Genomic DNA, 18,630 nt, shown 5'->3' with positions numbered 1-18,630 from the left:
TTTTCATCTTCATCACCCAATAAATTTCTCGTGGACCAAAAAAACAAATGAACCATCTCATGATTGGGACATCCTCTCAACAACAACAACAACAACACCGACGAGTAACTTCTCCTTCCTCCTCCACGACGTCTGGTGGTGGTTCTCTTTCTCCACCAACGACTCTCGAGCTCCATCAAGAGGAAGATTCATTTGCCAAGCTAGATCAGGACCAAGATGATGAGAAGAACTACAATTCCTATTCAAACGGAGGAATGACAGAGAATGACCATCATCATCATCATCATTTTAATATTCATACCAATAATCACGAATACAGTGAAGAAATGATGGATATAGGCACAATAACAAATTTAAATCTTCAACACAGAAAAGGCTACACTACCCAGGAGGAAGACATGGATGCCGCTACCATGATGATGACCACTCACCATGAAGCACCTATTCTTCGGATGAACGAAGGCTCAACCACATCATCATTGAATGATGACACGACACCAACTCCCCTCACCACAATGGCATCCTTGAGCCATATTCCAAGTACTGCACAATTACTTTCCAAACAATCCAATGTTGGTGGTAAACTTTATAACAGTGCTAGAACTCTTTTGCAAAAAAAAGTATTCAGCAGAATTGGAGAAGAAACAATTGTCAACCAAGAAACATACTCATTATATTTATACGTATTTAACATTGCTTGGATTTTTGGGAGGATTAATCTCTTTCTCGCATGACATTATAGTGAGATATTTAGTATTAGGAAAGAATTCATTGATTAATTTATGGGATCCAGAGAAGGATTATAGTTTGAGAATGTTCATTTGGATTGTTTATAATTTAAGTTTTGTTTCTTTTGCTATTGTGTTAACTGCTCTATTTGCACCAGCAGCTGAAGGAAGTGGTTTGGCAGGTATTAAAGCAATTTTGAATGGAGTGAGAGGATTGAAAGACGTGTTAAGTTTAAAGACAATGATTGTGAAATTGTTATGTTTGCCAGCTGTGTTAACTGCTGGTTTATACGTTGGTAAGATGGGTCCTAGTATGCATATTAGTATGTATTTGTTTTTTTGAATGATGCAGACAAATTTTTACTTTCTGATTCTCAATGTGTTATCGAACACGTCGTTTTTCGCAAACGATCAATGTTGTTTTGCAACGGTACAGTCACATGTCTTGCCAACAATTTGCTCAAACTCAAAATATTTGAATCCATTAGAAAAACAAAAACCTTAAAACAGGAAATGATTGTCTGTGGATTGGTCGTTGGTTGTGCAGCTAATGACGGTGCCATTATTGGAGGAGTACTCTTTGGAGCAGAACTAGTCGGAACGTATTATTCACTAAGAAGTTATTTCAAGAGTTTCTATGCCGCTTTTATTGCGTGCATGACCTCTCGTCTTCTTCACAGTTTGGTAAATCAAAATATCAAACCATTTTTCACATGGAATATCAAGCTCGTACCACCAGCCTATACTCTCCCTGAATTGGCATTTATGATTGTTTTGGCATTTGTGATGGCATTCATTGGAGTTGGTGTTAACTATGCAAATGAAATGCTTCTCGTATTGAGAGATAAATATGGAAAGAAACATTTAGGATTCTTTGATTTTGGAAAGTACTCTAAAAGCAAGCTCCTTATTCTATTGGAAAACAGAATTATTTACACATGGGTGATTGCTTTAATAACAAGCATAGTAATGTTCCCTCAATTTATTGGAAAATTTATGAGCATGGGAGGAGTTCCTGTTTTTGAAGAATTGTTAATGACAAAACCATTGACAACGGTGAATGGAGCCAAAGGAGAATGGACTCAAGGAAATCTCTCAGAAATATTTATTACTATTTCTATTCTCTTAACTATTCGTTACATTGTTGCCATTTTGACACTTGTGGTTCCAGTAGCAGGAGGAAGTTATTTGCAATTGCTAGTCACTGGAGCTTCTTTTGGAAGATTGGTTGGAGAAGGTTTAGCAAATATTTTCCCAGATGGATTTGCACCTAACCATCCAATTATTCCAGCAAGTTATGGCCTCGTTGCAGCAGCTGCTTTGACAAGTTCACAAACACAAGCTTTCAGTTCAGTATTTATTTTATTGGAATTGACAGGAAATGGAGTACATTTACCTTCACTGGTGGCATCATATATTGGAGTAGCTATTTCTCGATGGCTCGCATACAGTGCCTATGACGTTGTCATCAAGTACAGAAAGTGGCCTGCTGTTTTGGAATCGTTCACAGACTCAGATGATATTAAGGTAAAATACATCATGCAATATGTGGATAGTATTCCAATTATTGAGGAAGTGACCTCTGTTCAAAAGATTGATCAAATTCTCAAAACATCAACTCTACCAAAAACAATTCCTGTTGTGAACAATTTGGATGATTTATTATTGGTGGGTTGTGTGAATACGAAAAAGTTACAGGATTATTATGAATCAAAATTGAAACCACTCCTTGAAAAAGATCCTCACTGTGACGAATTAGTTCAAATCGAAAAAGATACTTGTCCTGTAACCATCTCGATTGATACTCCATTGGTGTTGGCTCACTTGATTTTCTCCAAGTTAGGATTTGATGACGTGTTTGTCGTGTGGAGAGGACGATTGACTGGACAAGTTCAAAAATCATCCATTATTGCAGAACTCACAGAAAAACAAACTGGTTCTATTGATGCTTAATCTCCACTACATGCACTGTTTTAATACATACACTTTTTCAATACACTATTGTATTGAATAATATAAGTATATTATAAACGCCCATCATCAGAAAAAACGAACAAAAAAAATGAGCAAACAAAACCGACGAAGAAGGCTTGGCTATGACTCTGTCGTGATGCTTTTCATGATCATCATCATCATGGGATTGATGGCCAATCATCAACAACACGTAAAGGCACATAAAATTGGTGATGCCATTCCCATGCTAAAGAGAATACAATTTAATGAGAAGAGAACGGAATGGAGTGAAGTGCCTTACGGAGATGCTCCCCGATTTGGACTTTCAAAGAAGATCACCATCACGGGTGTTGCAGCAATACTTGAAGCCTTTCTTGAAGCACCAAAGGCAGATGCTAATACTGATAAATATTATGAAGAATTAATAATGCAAACAAAGGATGATTTAAAATTAGCGTTTTCATTTCATCACCCAAATTTTGAAACTCCATGGATCACTCTCTTCTCTAAAGGAACACTTGATACAGCAACAAACAGAATGCAATATCAATTTTTGAAACGAATTGATTTTTTATTTATCTATCATGGTGATACCATCAAGGAAATCAAATATACTCTTGATTGTATGTTTTAATTCGTAAATTTTGGATGATGAATTGACCATATTATCAATTTATGATATATTTATGATCACCCCTGACTATTATTGATTCAATTCTGCCTTAACACAGACTATGATGAAAATGACGAAAGTACCTACCGCCCATCCACCATTAATAATGACATTGAGGTGAACTATTATTGGCAAGAAGTGATTGAGAAGGACACATCTACCGCGTTGAGCGCCCTCTACTTTATTTCATTCATATTTGGTTCCTTAATTTTGGTCGCTGCTGTGAGTCAATTACCAAATACTCAGTTCATGTAAAAAGTGCCGTTTGTTTAATAAAGAATTAACGTTATTAACAAGTTGTGTTTGTATTGAGATTTACAATGTGGAAACTATTTTGTCAACGTCTTGGCAGAAGGTGTAATAATCGACATCTCCTCTTTCGTCTTCATACTTCTTCTGAAGAACATCATACTGTTTACCAGTCAAGTTGAATTTCAAGAAATCAATCACGGACGCAAATTGGCTCTTGGTGACTCGTTGTTTTCGCAGCAGATCGTAATCTTGAAAATGGTGAGATAATAATTGTTGCATAACTGCCGCTTTCTGTGCAACCTTACTAAGAATGAATTGCAGCTCGTTTTCATCCACATCGTTGCTGATTTCAGGAATGACAGCCTTCAAAGGATATGAATGTCTTGGCTCAAACTTTTCGAGCTTACTCTTTGGGCACTTCTCCAAATTAGAAGATGTAAAGGCTCTATCTAACTCCTCACAAAGTGCGGTATAGCTAATGTTATTAGGATCATTGTCTAATTTGAAATACTCCTCCAAGATATGAATTTCTTGCTCTTTCAACTCCAATTTAGCAACGTTTAAAGCCGTTCTGAACTTGGCACGTGTGACATAGCCATGTCTGAGTTTGTCATAATCAGAAAAGAATTCCTTCAATCGGATTCTGTTTTTCACAACGATAGATTTAACACGATGCATTAAAGTAGAAACGTCCAAGGGCAGCTCTTTGGAATCTTTTTGATTCACAAAATTCTTGGACATTTCAGCTTCTAACTCCTGTCCATAGAGACTCTTGGTTGACCCGTCAACTCTTTCGCTCTTATCCACATCCTCAATAAACTTGTAATAATTTACATATCCTGACAAAGGTTCAAAATATGCCTCTTGCAATAACTTAAAATCTGATTCACTTAAAAATTTGAACAGCTTATCCAATCCTTGGGTAAATTGAGCCTTTGTAATTTTTCCTCTCTTGAACTTGTCGAAATCTTCAAAAGTAAGCTTCATTGCTATTCCTCTTGTTTTTACAGCATCACGAAGCTTGGTTAATAGTAATTCAACCTCTCCCATCTTACTGAAAGAGGAACTTGCCACTTTTTGCGGGCCTCTTTTGGTAAGAGATGCTTCAGCAAACAATTTTGAAGAAGTGAGATCTCGGGTTGGTTGTTTTTCCAAGTTTTTCTCAGTTATCACGCTGTCCACTTGATCACAAAACTTTCTGTACAGTACGTAGTCTTTCCTAGTTGGGGACATGAATTCAGCACAAATTAAATCAAACTCTGAGTCTGATAACTGTATGCCACCCATATTGAGTGCGCTTCTGAATTGTTTTTGGGTAATCTCAAAGCTTCTCAATGGATCCATATCCCGCATGAATTCTTCAAGCCTCACTCTGTGAACTAGTGTTTTAAAAGAAATGTCTTCCATAATATCTTGGAGAGTTTTTTGTTCCTTTTCTGGATTGATAACAGACAGTCCACTTGAAGATACTTCTAAATTTTTGTAAGGTATGTTACTTCCGTCCAAAATTTCGTCCACATCTTCCAAGAACATTTTGTAGTTGACGTCTAGACCCGTACCCAAGTCATCATACTTTTCTTGGAGAACAGCATATTCCTCAGAGGTAAGATGAATACCAACCATATGTAAAGCCCTTTCAAATCGTGAATTGGTGACATGGTCAGTCGAATAGGTACCCTTCTTTGTCTTATCGAAATCTTGGAAAATTGGTTTCATCAAAATTCTCTTGGTTTTGACAATGTCTCTAATTTTGTCAAGTAATAGAGAGCATTGTTGCTCCTTTTCTTCTGACAGAGGCTTTCGATCGTGTGTCAAAAGTTGGTTTTGATTGACAAACTTTTTTGTTGGAAATCTCTCTAGTCCCTTGTCGTTGAATACCGAGTTCATATTGTTCAAAAATTCTTGGTAGGAGACTCGTGTTTCTGAATGTTTGTCTTCGACTCGATACTTTTCAGCAACTGCCTCTAGTTGAGCGGAGCTAAAAGCCCTTTTGTGGAACTTTATAGATCCTAAGGCTGCAATGAACTGAGGTTTTGTAATAAATCCTGTTCTCAATCTGTCATAGTCGCGAAATGCTTCATCCAATTTAATTCTATGCTTTAGCAACGCTTTTTTGATTTCTTTTTCAATCTCTTCAACGTTCTCTTCATAGGAGATAGGCGCTCTTTGGAAGGTTGGCTGTTCAATATGTTCCAAAGGTGTGTCATTTTCTACTTCCTCGTGAAATCTCAAGTAGTTGGCTTGCATTTTCTCATCGGTGTACCGATCGAGGATCATTCGAAGCTCTTCTCCATTTAAGTTTCGGAAAGGAAGACATTGCAAAAATTGAGATCTTGTCACGGTTCCATGATTAAGCGGGTCGAAATCTTTAAAGTAATTTTTAATTATGTGTCCTTGCGTTTTGGATTCCCATCTCAATTTTTCATACAATGTGTTGAGCTCCTCTGTAAGTTCTGGAATTGATTTTTGAGAATGTAGTAGAGCTTCTGGCTTGATTGTGTCCATCTTTGGATTTTTCTCCATGCCCTTCAATGTAAATACTGATACAGAGTTTTCGTTTTTGCTCTCATTCATGCGTGCTCACTTACCTTGATCGACATCGTTTGAAAATTTGGCATAGTTCACCTTATTCAGCTTGGGATCCAAGTATACAGCAACTAAATTGTCAAAGTCTTCATCTCTCAATTCCATTCCGAACATACTCAAACATCTTCGAAACTGCTGCAAGGAAACAAAACCCGATCTCAATTTATCAAAGTCAAGAAAAAATTCATTGATTCTAACTCGTTTCTGAAAACACAAGCTCCGTATAGCATCCATCAATGATGCTTCAACTGAAATTGTCATTTCATAATTTTTGCCATTCGATGATGATGGCAAGGAAGAACGTTTGTTTGAGGAACTACTGATGAGCATGATTTTTTTTTGGATTTCTGTAATTTGAAAATTTGGCGGCAATTCAAATCTACGAATTTCGTTAGACGTCGAATGTCAAGTATGTTTCATCGAATCGAATTTGGAACGCGTTCAGTGGCGCTTCACGTTGGTCAAAATAGATGAAATATAATACATGTAGTAAATAAAGGCGCTCAATGAGAACACAATAATGATGACAATTCCAACAAGCTTGTGAAATGAATTGTAAATATAAAATTGAAAAGATCAAAATTCTTCATTCTTACCCCTCTATTAATCCACGGTTCATAATTTTCAAACATTTGATTGCTCACATTTAATTTTTCGTTTTTTTCATCGTCGGAATCGGAAATTGTGTGATGAAGAGAAGGCGTTGAGTGTTCAGAGTGGTGATTGATGCGAGAAAGCTTTCGACTCGAGAGTTGCATTTTTTGGAACGAAAATTGAAATTTGTGTGTGAAAAATCATCTACGAATTTATTTGAATTCTTCTCGCAAGTTGCCCATTTCATCCAAGTAGTTGTAGATATCTTCTCCATAGACATACTTGTCTTTTTTCTTGTCAATAATTCGCTCGAACATATTAATGCCATCTAAATGATCGTATTCATGTTGGAAGACACGAGCAGCAAAGCCTTCAAGTGTTTTTCTCTTTCGTTCTCCAAAAATATTGATATATTCAATCTCAATTTCCTTACTTCTCAACAAAAACAAATACTCATTTTTAAAACTTAGACATCCTTCGACCTCTCTTTCTGTTTCTAAACTCTTATCAATCAACTTTGGTTCGATATACAATTCCAAGTCAATATCGTAAACATATGAATCCTCAATTGATTTTTGGGTTGGTTCTTTGGCTTCAAAACCTCCTGATTGTTTAGCATTGATTACTTTCACTTGCGCTGGTACTTTAAACATTCTATCCGTTCCAATAAAATACCTTGCTTTGTGAAACAGTTGTGGTGCACTGATACCAGTTCCATCATCATAATAGTATTTCAGTGACATTAGTAAATCCCTGAAAAATATCAATTGATTTTCCGAAATAACACTATTCACTTGTTTGAAAATGTATTGCAATTCATCATCCGAAAGAGTGTGTTTTGAGGCATGATTATTTTTGTCTGTCCATATTTGATTGATATCATAATATGATGAAGCATCAGGACCTTCTATTCCATTCAACTTTAAATTATTCAACGAATTCGGAAGAAGCACACTATTATCGTTTGGGACAAAATTCTTATTTAAAAACAATGACTCGGTACACTTTTGTTTCAGGATAGCCTCTTTCTTTCCAGCAATTCTCACCTTTCGGAATGGGAGTATCTTGTCTTTTCCCTCAGCAGTATTTTCCGCATTTATCATGGAAGTTATTCGTGAGGCTTTGATGCCATGTTTTGTGAGAAGAGTTTCAAAGATGGCTTTATTGTGAAAGAAGCCCGAGCGATCCAGAAAGGACAACATTTTTTTCAAATTGAAAGAGTTTCGAATGATAATAATGGATGATTATTATGATCGACCATGAATGGAATTTGATGAAAAGAATTGAAACAAAAAATGAAACCATTCTTGCTTGCTGCATCCTCTTTGGACAACAACAGTCGAACAAGTTCCACCTGGTCATTAAGGGCATCGGAGCCTCAACCATTGTCCATGATGGCCCAGGAGGTTGAACAACACACAGACAACGACAGTGAAATTGGTTTACATAACGTAGAATCGGTAGAATCATCGACTCTCGTTTCAGAAGAGATCCTGAAGCCTTATGAAAAGTGGGGGATATTAAATGTTCCATCATTGATGGATGGAATAAGCGTGGAGGATCATTCAAAATTCAATGAACAAATCTTCAAGGAAAATATAAGGGCCTCCATTCGGGAGCTCAAGGCTCGCAAGCTCATCTTGGAGTATGAGATCACTAAAAAGAACGAAATAATTTCAAAGATGAAGGAGACTCATTTACAGGAGAGAATAAAAGCAGACGAAAGCTTTTCTGAATGGAATCGGAAATTGCAAGAGACTCTAGATTTCATCAGTGATGATATTTCAACAACTTTTGATTTTGACGATCATCAAATACCAAATACTGGTGAAGAGAACAACAATTCTTTTGGTAGTTCAGAAACATATGAGAGAGATCTCTTATGGATGAAACTGAAAAAGTTCCGAACGGTCTACTGTAAAATCATACAATACATTGAGGTGAGAGAGAGAGAAATTAAGCACATGGAGCTAGAAGAGAAATGTGATATTGAAGAAATTCTTAAATCTCGTAATCTTCTAGAAAAAGAGTTGGATCATCTCAAATCCAAAAGGAAAGATATGGAAACTACCATTGCCTCACATTTTCAAGCAATTATTCAACTCAAAAAAGAAAATGAGTCCAAAAGGAAGAATATTGAAGCTCTCAAAGAAAAAATTGAGCAAGTAGAAGAAGTGAGCAAGCTCAAGGTTAGAGAACTCGCCAAAAAATTATTCAAATAATTGTTGATAATTCAATTTCAGTGTAATTTAAAAAATTATTTGTAACTTCATCATCATAATTTCCAGTAATTAATCTTCTTCCTCGTTTTGATCGTCATAATCCGAAGCAGGTTGAGGTATGTTGATGTTTTCCCAAGTTTGTGATTCTTCATTAAATCGAGTTAAATACAATACAGCATCATTTGCAATTTTCAACTCTTCCAATGTAGCGTCATTCTGGAGTTCATCATCTCCCACGACAGCATACAACCGTTGATGCTCCTCGGAAATATTTAATAACTGTTTAATCCTTTCCTTCAATTGTAGCACTGTATCTATCGGATCACAATGCAAGAAAATTGTAGTCTTGAATTGTTTAATTCTCACATACATCGACTTTGAAAAAATCAACAATTTCAATAATTGTTCACCAATGATCATCCAATGATGGCGAGCCTTGAGAAACTTACCATTTTTTTGAAGGTGGAAATTGCAAAAAAAAATGGTTTTGAAACCACTGAACGTTCGGGTGGAATTGTGTGATTTTAATTGTGATGATGATGATGATGATACTTGCAGGCCTTTGGAGACTGAGTTGAAATTACTTTTAAAAAACAAGCTCGGAACAAAACCTTTTCTACCCTTTTCAAATAAATTTATAAAAGTAGAACATGGGAGGTTTGGAATTCATGCCACTGATGGCCAAACGATGGAGTATTTTCAAATGTCCTATTCAAATGAGTGTATTCTAGTGATTGGTTCTAAACCACAGAAGGATAGTGCCACTACAATTTATGTTCTTGATATGTATTCGAAAAGATTGCTCCAAAGTATTGTACTCAATTTTTATTGCTGCATTTTACAGGTGGAAAGTATACCTTCAAAAATGGGAGGCGACAATTTGATAATGACAAATCATGAACGTATTTATTCATATAATTTGAGAGATTTCTTAACAACACAAACAAACCACAAGCCAAAAATTCTATGGAAAGCAAGAGTTCCAAGAATATTAACCCCTCAATTTAGAGGTATTCGAGGGATGGCCATTCAATATTCAACAACTGACTATGGAGAAAAAATACAAAATGTACTGTACGCAAGTGATTTTTCGAGGAGCAAAGTTTATGTGTTCAGTTGTGTGGATGGGAGGCTGTTAAAAGAAATAACTCACCCAGTCATTCATTCTCCTTGGGGAATGGACTTCAATTCAAGAGGTGAATTGCTTTTAAGTGATTTCAGAGCAAACAAAATTTACATGCTAAAATGCACATTGGATCAAGTTCAACTCTTGAAATCATTTGGTGATAACGAGTTGCAAATTCCAAGACAAGTCATCGTAGATCGAGTGACGCAAAATATTATTGTGTATAGCCAAGAAAATAGAATCATTTGTGTGTATGATAGGAATGGAAATTATTTGACGAGTAGTGATGCACGTGTACAATTAAGTTTACTTCAAGACATTATGCTTTTCAACCATTTTACAGGTGAATTACTTATCATGGATCGCCTCTTTCTCAATACCGACGTTTTGGTGTAGGATATCATAAACAAGCCGAATAATGAGTCAATCTTAGGATGCTGATTTCATCATATAGATATTTTGACATCCTTTGACAGGTTGAAAAAAGTGATTATCTTGAATTTATTATTTGAACATCATCAAGTTTCATCACTACACATTCTTAATTTTTATGACACGACTCACTTTCGAAGAGGCATCCACCACAAATGTAACCTTAACCTTATCTACAAGCAGTTCATGCTCGTCTTGTTTATCGACATTTCTTGTCTTTTTGCTATGACTTCTGATATCGTGTGAGAGAACTTGAGCTAAAAATTCGATAAACTCTTCCAATTCTGTTCTCTTATCAAAAAATTCCAAATGCGTGACATCTTCTTGTAGTTGTCGTTTGGCTTCATCTGATAAAACAACTTGATATTTTTCAACGCTTTCCACTGGTTCCTTGATCCATTCTGGAACCTTTACATTGGAAAAATTATCATATCCATCAATATATGGCTTTATATCAAGCACTGCAGTCCCATCCACAAGATCAGTTCCTTTCAAATGCAGTGTCCCATCTCTATCAATGTGATCAATTTCAACAATACTCAATCCAATTGCATTATATCGATGTGGAGTTCCTAATAATAATAATAATTGATAAGGATGACAACAAATCATTTGCAATTCAAAAGAAAATGATTAAAAATTTATACGTACTTGTTGCATAAATGCCAACTTTTTTAGATCCAAGCCGTGGAGGTCTGATTTTGGCCTTAATGGCATTTTGGCTATCCGTCACAACTCCTTTTGTCAAATTTGTATTTAAATTAAATTGAAAGATAATATAACAATGTGAATATTCTTCCAATCCATCAAGTGAAGAAGAGGGATTGCAATGAGGTAATAATTTTAATGTTGCTCTTCCCTTGTTCACATAATAGGGCTGTCTAGGACATCCATTTCTTGTCTTGTACACAGATCTTAAAAATCCAATGGGTTGTATTGGAAGAAATGGAAATTGTGGAATATTTTCTAAATGTTCCTCCATATCATTCAAAGATGCAACATTGGTTTGTGAAATTTGAGTATGATTGTCCAATTTGGTACTGATCGAATTATTTTCAATTGATAATACGGGCTGAGATGAATTAGCCAACTTTTGTTGTAAATTTAATAGTTTGTGTTCCAACTCTCTGTTTTTTTGTTCGGATCGTGTTCTTCCCGTGCGTTCATGTTTTCGATTGGAAATTTCTTTTTGAAGAGTGGATTCCGTCTTTTTAAATTGTTGATAGAAATAGACGGATAATGTAGTGGCAATTGCTGTGGATCCGATGAGAGCTGCATTTAAAATCCAATGATTGGAAGAGTTGATGAGATGATTGTTTTCTTTGGACATTTTTTATTTAAAAATTCTTTTTCGGAATTAACTTTCCATATGAACTCAAATTGCCAATATTTAAATTATGAATGATTATTAGAGGAAGAAAGAGTAGTAAGGAAGAAGAAAATTGGGAATAATAGGGAATAATTAAAATTTGAAAAAGGAGGAAGATTTTGAACTCGATTCAGTGTTGTCCAGTGACGACGTTGATTTTGGGGGTTCTTCTTGGGCAAATTCTTCTTTTTGACCCAAATTCAATGTTGCTGCAGCAATTCCACTACTGCTCGCTGCTGATGACAATGAAGATGATGTTGTTGTACCAGCAGCAGAAGAAACTGCAGGTGTTACTTCGGGATTTGTCGTGAGAGTCACAAATCGTTTGATGGCAGACCTTCTACCATGAAACCTCCCGATGGAATAGCCCAATAACGCTGAGCTGACCATAAACAATGCAATCATGGATGCATCTGATGTTTTCTTTTTCAGTAATTCCACACCTGTTGCTTGTTGTTCTTTTGAAAGTGTTTGATTTAATTCTCGGAGTTGTTCCTCAAGTTTTTGTTGATGCCTCAATCGTGATAGATAACCCAAATAGGCAGCCACACAAGAAAGAGCAGTTGCTGTGAAAGACAGCACATTCTTATTATTCTCAAATATGTCCTTATATCGGGCATAGGCCGTTACGAACCTTTGGCTCATGATGTATGATCCGAACAAAAATATAAATTAGAAATTAGAATATCAATCAGATCCAATCAATTGATTGAAATTGGTAGATGAAAGAGTGTTGATGTTGTTGTTGTTATTATTATTATTATTTCAGATTCTTCTCCGATTTGTTTTTGGATGATAACCTCTTCCCATCAAGACTTTCAAAACAAAAAAATTTTTTAGTTTTATTTTTTAAAATTGATTGAGCCCTCAGAGTTAATCTCTCGGAAATTTCGTTGGGTGTTTTTGGTGTTTTTGATGTTGAATTTTGTTATTCTACATTTAGAAGAGAGAGTGATTAAATAGATTAGACTTATAAATGGATGGACTGAACGATGATGGATGGAAACTAATTTTTGATTCTCTCAATGAATTTATTTCTTTGAATCACAGCCATCCTGCGATAAGGTCAGAATTTTGCATTAGTGATAGCACTTGTAATGTTGAAACAGGTAGGTGTGTGTGCTTGTTGGAATGATCATTTGCTTACTCTATCACTGATTTTTCTTCCGATACTCGGATTGATTTCGATTAATATTTCAACATTTCATTCCGATAATCGATTGGGATCGGTCTGTCCACAGATGTTTCTGCAATGGTTCTGATGGCCATCATGACCTGCGTATATATAATAACGCTTGTCGTTAATTCCTATTTATTAATCAGAGAAATAAGATATGGCTCACTATTTAAATCTAGATTAGTGTTTTATGTTCTGACTACGTTCTATCTGCTAGGAAATTTGGTGTTCTTTGCATCACATACTCTTGCCCGATTTGTGTTTAGAGTGAATGAAAAACAAGTGAATGGCGAGACAGATTTTAATCCAGTACTGTTTTTATTCACTCATATTGCTTTATATTGGAGCGAAACATTGCTTGCTTGCGCATTCTTATTTGTATGCGTAAATTATATGGAAATATTTTTACATTCTAAGGTGGGTTCAGTAATAATGTCATTCATCACATTCTTAAAATTTGGTTAACCATTCAAAAGGGATTTTCCATTATTTACTCTCAGGAGCAAACATCTAAATTACGAATTGGTGTCACTTTGATAATTGTTGTTGCCAACATGATTGAGATGATTATATTTGCTATCATGATAATATTTTTCCCTTCTCAGAACGCTCTTACAGTTGAGGTTGTTTTATCGTTTCAAATTATTTTGAGCGTTATAGTAGTCATTTTCTTTGTTGTATGGATTTATGTGAGCAAGAAATCAATATGGCAAGGTGCACATACAAATGAAACACTCTCGATACTCACACAGAAAATGTTCTATGTTGCCTCTATATTTGCTTTTTTGATCATTCTAAAATCAATTGCCAAGATTTTTCTATTAATTTACGTCTCTATGTGCGGTATTATCTGCCTTAATGTTTCTGTAATTTTATCTGCTACTACAGCAGCTGCTACTGATTTATTTCCGCTTATTTCAATTTATTATATTTTCAGAATTTCTGATAGCAATGCACATGAAGAAATTAGAAACGATGGAAATGGTTTGGTCACACTACAACCTGTATCTCAATCATCAAACACTCATGTAATCACTAACGAATGCACATCTAACGATATTGAGTTCGAAGATGAGGATTAATTCGTATCATTCCTTCTCACCCTTACTAGGTATCTTATCTTTCAGTTGATAGGAATTTTAAGAATAAATAATAATATATATTATAATTACAGAAATATGAACTACTACATAATTGTAAAATCTAGAATTTGAGCTTTTTCATGGAGATTCCATTCACTGAAACCTCATCGGATGATGGTTGAGCGGAGGAAGCAGAGGGCTCCTTCTTTATGGAGAGAGTAGGAATTTTGGGCTTGTTTGATTCTGCAGAAACATTGGAAACTTGTAACAACAAAGGATGAACCTGGGGAGCTTTGCGAGGAGAAGCAATGTCGCTATCATCATCGTCACTGTTATCACTTTCTGCACTTTCACTGAGTTCTTCATCGGAGAGGCCTGACTCTTCAATTTTCTCCAAGTTGTTTTGTTCATTAAGAAGAAAAGCAGAGGCATTGGGAGATAGAGTGGTAAATGTGTTGGAAGGTGTAGAAATGTTAAGATTTGGAGGAGATTTGTTGATGATATTTGGGTCTTGTGGAGGTTCGATTGTGGGAGATGCATTGATTTTGGGCAGGGCCAATTTTGTGAATGGAAGAGTAGAGGAGTTTGATTCCGATTTGGAGGAGCTTTGTTGCTGACTTGTTGCATTATTTACAACACTTGGGTTTGATTGAAGAGAAAGAGCTGGAATAGGCAGCAACTTTAGGGATAATGATGGAACTGGTGGCTGTGACACATTATTTGTGTTAGATGAAGATTCCAAATCTTCGCTGTCGTCATCCTCACTAGAATAACTGTCATCATTCTCACTAGCTTTTGTGGTGTTGACGACAGGCATCGTTGTTTGAGAGATTCCAATATTCAGTTTGGGTATACCTAATTTGAGAGGAGGCATCGACGAGGAGTTAACTGAAGTGTTATTCATTGATGATGCGAGTGTAGAAGAAATTTCTTCTGTAGGAGTTTTGGAATTGGAAATTACGTTGTTGTTGTTGGTACTCTCGAGAACAGGTTTTGTGGAATCCATCACAGCCACTGCTGTTGTTAAATACTTTTCAGGTGAGAATCCAAGAGAACTCATCATGTTCAAAAACCCAGTAATAAACGAGACAGCAAAATCATGAATGACATCCGTCGGAATAACATCATCCAAATCTACATCATCGAGTGACATGAGGCCTTTTTCTTCTCCGACCGTTTGCATCAAGTTCATGAACTGTTGGCACGAAATGCCATACAGCTCCTTGATTGACAATAATTCATGGATAATGCTTGCTGTGTCAATACTCACCCAATGAGTCTTTGGATATTTGGGACATTTCACGATATGTCCAACTGAAAAAACACGAACAAACCAATCTCCAAATACTTTCTTTCCATTTCGTGCTGTGTTAATTTGTTTCCACATATGTAATGTACACTGTGCTTGTAATTCACTTTTAAAACTCTGTTGATCGGTTTTTAAATGTTCCGTTACGGTACCACACCAATCTGTAAATTTCATCAAATCATCCAAACTGAATTTTCCATTCTTATCAAAATCCAACATGAATAACACTGCTAACTTTTTAAAATCAATCGGATACTCATCCAACGATTGTAACTTTTTAGCCTCCTCGATCACCAAATAATCTCTCTTGTCCGATTTTTTGACAGCATTGTATTGCCGTTGGACATGAGAGCGAATGGTTTGATTTTGGCCCATTTTTTTTTTGAAAAGAATTGACCCGCGCGTCGGTGCATAACTTATTTTTATTATTTTTTAAAAATTCGTAAACCATTGACGTTGCCGAGTTGATGAAAAAATTTTTATTCCCGAAGCAATTTAAGAGTTACAAATTAATGTTTTCTCGTCAATAAAAAACGTCAAAAATCTCTATTAGCGTTTTTTAAGAAATTGCGCCGTCAAATTAACGGTCTAAATTGACGTCGAAAATTTATGTTTCATCATCAATGATTGCTGTTAATAGTTTCGTTTTTTCATCATTAATTTTTCACAATTTTCTATTATTTGTTTCACTTTTCCAAGTTCTCCAACTCTTTACTTCTATTCTATGTCAACTAATTCGATTATAGTAACATTAAAATAATTTATACATACCTCAATCCTTAAAAAAACATTAAGGATGCGTGTTTAAGATTCTATTTGTGACATTAGATTGCCTAATCAAAGTAATTACTTCAATTGATCCAAACATTCACAGCAAATCCATGCATTGTCTAAAAGATGGCAAAATTTGTGGCCAATACATTAATTTGCTTACAATAAAAATACCAGAGAATCCTTAACTATTCAACATTAATTCCATCACGCTTTGCCGTTAAATAATACTCAAAACTCAACGCACAATAGTTAAGTACTTACATAATTTCCAAATGTTGCAATGATTACTAATGTGGAAATTCATTGGTGTGATGACTCGCAAGAATTGCATGATGATAAAAATTGTGCATATAGGAAAAATTGTTAGAACTAGGTGTCATTTCAAAATACCAACGGAAGTTATTGGCGCAGCTTGGATTCGACAAGGGTTGTCAATCAAACGATAAGTGGGCTTTAAGTCGATCGTGTCCCAAATTTGGGATGAATCTTCAGCATTACCACCAGCAAATGATTTCAAATCGTTTTCTGGGAGTCTAAGAAAATATGTCACTCATTTTGCTGATTATAAGCTTGTGAAAGATCCCTCCAATCTATGGATTTCAGTTTCAAATGGTGTTGCTTATTTAACAGAGATTATGTCTATATTTCGCCACGAAGAACTACTTTCAAGATTCACAATCATCAAGCATTCATTTGATTTCCGTTTGGCTGTAAAAAGTGCTCCTACGATTTACACAATCTCTCTGACAGGACGAGGTAAGAATACTGCAGAAAATGTAGTGATTGGTAGTATTTTCAAAGAAGATGAAAATGGTGCTCTTCAACACCCTCAAGCATGGAATGTGTTTAGAAAAATATATTCCGTTCACGGATTCAATTCTATCGCTCATGCCAACTCTGGCACTCAAGATATCACTATACGTCATATGATCTGTCCTGATTTGGCTGCTCTACGAAAGACAGTGAATACTTCATCCATTGAACAACCAATGCATTATGTCCTGAGATTGCAACAAGTAGCTCTTGTACTTCATACCTTTTTTGTAGAAGATAGATATTTGTTTTCGCAAATGCTAAGACAAGAAGGTACTTCTTGACTTTTCTATTTGTTAGGACAATGGGCACAGTGTATTAGAATGCATATAATGAATATTCAACATTTAGAAAATATACCACTCAACATTGAACAATTCTGTGCTTGGTATCACCTTCCAATAGAAACATTCAATCTCATACTTGCTTTTTTAGATGACAGTATACGGTGTTTACATGGACAGTGCTTGGTGGTATGTCCAAAGTGCTTTTACACTTGGACATTCAAGTTGGCATATTTTAAGTATCCAGGTCTTGGCATTTGGAAGTGGCGTAGAATGGATATGCATTGGATGAATGTTTTAGGTTATTCTGTAAAAGATACATCAATTTGCGTTGCCCATGGAATGAATCGGATTCTGTACACCATGCTTGACTTGACGTTAGGACAAAATGAAGATCATATGAGAGTATTTGCTTCTCTTTTTGAATTTGATACACCCATCGATTCCCTAAAAAGCAAAGAAGCAACGAAACACAAGCTTCGGGAAATAGGTTCCTTTATGCAATCTCATATAGACATTATTGAAAGGACTAATAGTGGAATCATAGTATCAGAAGTCAATCATCAAACTTCTGCACAGAACAATGGAGTTGGTATCATTTCTCTCGAATTTTCTCAAATTTTATTTAAGATGGCAGACAAAATTATTGTATCATGTTCACTATGGCTACCTTATATGTTGCGATATTTGGAAAGATATAGACTTGAAAACAATTCGACAATGGTACGTCATGCTTTGGAAACTCAACAAAGGTTTCTTGGAGTGGAACAACGAAATATCAATGATCAAGCTATGAGAGAATTATGGCAAGAGTTTCAAAAAGTATGGGTTATTATTAAGGCGGACAGACAACAATGGATTAATTGGAAACGCAATGGATACATTTACCCAAGAGAGGTTTTGGCTTCATTTCAGAACAAGATTTTCCTTAATGCTAGACGAGCCTCTGGTATCGCTGATTATGTTCACATTATTTGTTGCCACTTGATTGAGCTTTTTGATGCTTTTGAATTAGCCAACTGAATATCAGAATGTTGATACTGAATGTATTCACTCTATGCAGAAGGAAAGAGAACAATCAACCTCTATGAATGGTGGTTGTGGTTATGACGACTTCGAAGACTTGTTTGTAAGGGAGTTGAAGCGATTTCTCTGCAGAGCGGAGCTCTCCAAGTGGTTCTACTTGGAATACATCCTGTCTTCTTGGACACGTTGCTAGCTTCTTTTAAACGGACTGTTGATGACGGTTTGACAAT

At 35.7% G+C, this 18,630-nt stretch overlaps 12 protein-coding genes across 12 annotated transcripts; 6 read left to right on the top strand and 6 right to left on the bottom strand.

Moving 5' to 3' along the window:
• Positions 1-59: 59 nt before the first annotated feature.
• FDP41_009076 (uncharacterized protein) lies at positions 60-2,681 on the top strand (the record flags this gene model as incomplete). The annotated part of the gene is made up of 3 exons (XM_044712997.1): positions 60-540; positions 596-1,051; positions 1,165-2,681. The coding sequence occupies 3 exons, from the start codon at positions 60-62 to the stop codon at positions 2,679-2,681; spliced, it is 2,454 nt and encodes an 817-aa protein (XP_044557541.1).
• Positions 2,682-2,790: 109 nt separating this feature from the next.
• On the top strand, positions 2,791-3,609 carry FDP41_009075 (uncharacterized protein; the record flags this gene model as incomplete). Its single annotated transcript, XM_044712996.1, has 2 exons — positions 2,791-3,304; positions 3,413-3,609. 2 exons carry the CDS (start codon positions 2,791-2,793, stop codon positions 3,607-3,609), a joined length of 711 nt encoding a protein of 236 aa, XP_044557540.1.
• Positions 3,610-3,669: 60 nt separating this feature from the next.
• Positions 3,670-6,522, bottom strand: FDP41_009074 (uncharacterized protein; the record flags this gene model as incomplete). The annotated part of the gene is made up of 2 exons (XM_044712995.1): positions 3,670-6,146; positions 6,195-6,522. The coding sequence occupies 2 exons, from the start codon at positions 6,520-6,522 to the stop codon at positions 3,670-3,672; spliced, it is 2,805 nt and encodes a 934-aa protein (XP_044557539.1).
• A 476-nt stretch (positions 6,523-6,998) lies between these two features.
• Positions 6,999-7,988, bottom strand: FDP41_009073 (uncharacterized protein; the record flags this gene model as incomplete). Its single annotated transcript, XM_044712994.1, has 1 exon — positions 6,999-7,988. The coding sequence occupies one exon, from the start codon at positions 7,986-7,988 to the stop codon at positions 6,999-7,001; it is 990 nt and encodes a 329-aa protein (XP_044557538.1).
• A 93-nt stretch (positions 7,989-8,081) lies between these two features.
• On the top strand, positions 8,082-9,008 carry FDP41_009072 (uncharacterized protein; the record flags this gene model as incomplete). Its single annotated transcript, XM_044712993.1, has 1 exon — positions 8,082-9,008. One exon carries the CDS (start codon positions 8,082-8,084, stop codon positions 9,006-9,008), a length of 927 nt encoding a protein of 308 aa, XP_044557537.1.
• A 69-nt stretch (positions 9,009-9,077) lies between these two features.
• FDP41_009071 (uncharacterized protein) lies at positions 9,078-9,460 on the bottom strand (the record flags this gene model as incomplete). The annotated part of the gene is made up of 2 exons (XM_044712992.1): positions 9,078-9,383; positions 9,458-9,460. 2 exons carry the CDS (start codon positions 9,458-9,460, stop codon positions 9,078-9,080), a joined length of 309 nt encoding a protein of 102 aa, XP_044557536.1.
• A 29-nt stretch (positions 9,461-9,489) lies between these two features.
• On the top strand, positions 9,490-10,530 carry FDP41_009070 (uncharacterized protein; the record flags this gene model as incomplete). The annotated part of the gene is made up of 1 exon (XM_044712991.1): positions 9,490-10,530. One exon carries the CDS (start codon positions 9,490-9,492, stop codon positions 10,528-10,530), a length of 1,041 nt encoding a protein of 346 aa, XP_044557535.1.
• A 135-nt stretch (positions 10,531-10,665) lies between these two features.
• Positions 10,666-11,896, bottom strand: FDP41_009069 (uncharacterized protein; the record flags this gene model as incomplete). The annotated part of the gene is made up of 2 exons (XM_044712989.1): positions 10,666-11,138; positions 11,218-11,896. 2 exons carry the CDS (start codon positions 11,894-11,896, stop codon positions 10,666-10,668), a joined length of 1,152 nt encoding a protein of 383 aa, XP_044557534.1.
• A 132-nt stretch (positions 11,897-12,028) lies between these two features.
• Positions 12,029-12,580, bottom strand: FDP41_009068 (uncharacterized protein; the record flags this gene model as incomplete). The annotated part of the gene is made up of 1 exon (XM_044712988.1): positions 12,029-12,580. One exon carries the CDS (start codon positions 12,578-12,580, stop codon positions 12,029-12,031), a length of 552 nt encoding a protein of 183 aa, XP_044557533.1.
• A 331-nt stretch (positions 12,581-12,911) lies between these two features.
• FDP41_009067 (uncharacterized protein) lies at positions 12,912-14,194 on the top strand (the record flags this gene model as incomplete). Its single annotated transcript, XM_044712987.1, has 3 exons — positions 12,912-13,044; positions 13,177-13,529; positions 13,589-14,194. 3 exons carry the CDS (start codon positions 12,912-12,914, stop codon positions 14,192-14,194), a joined length of 1,092 nt encoding a protein of 363 aa, XP_044557532.1.
• Positions 14,195-14,315: 121 nt separating this feature from the next.
• On the bottom strand, positions 14,316-15,878 carry FDP41_009066 (uncharacterized protein; the record flags this gene model as incomplete). The annotated part of the gene is made up of 1 exon (XM_044712986.1): positions 14,316-15,878. The coding sequence occupies one exon, from the start codon at positions 15,876-15,878 to the stop codon at positions 14,316-14,318; it is 1,563 nt and encodes a 520-aa protein (XP_044557531.1).
• Positions 15,879-16,912: 1,034 nt separating this feature from the next.
• On the top strand, positions 16,913-18,397 carry FDP41_009065 (uncharacterized protein; the record flags this gene model as incomplete). Its single annotated transcript, XM_044712985.1, has 2 exons — positions 16,913-17,363; positions 17,442-18,397. 2 exons carry the CDS (start codon positions 16,913-16,915, stop codon positions 18,395-18,397), a joined length of 1,407 nt encoding a protein of 468 aa, XP_044557530.1.
• Positions 18,398-18,630: the final 233 nt, after the last annotated feature.

This window comes from Naegleria fowleri, assembly GCF_008403515.1.
Source record: "Naegleria fowleri strain ATCC 30894 chromosome Unknown tig66, whole genome shotgun sequence".
In the NCBI taxonomy this organism is placed as follows: Eukaryota; Heterolobosea; class Eutetramitea; order Acrasida; family Naegleriidae; genus Naegleria; species Naegleria fowleri.
This window is presented reverse-complemented; position numbering and strand designations above follow the sequence as displayed.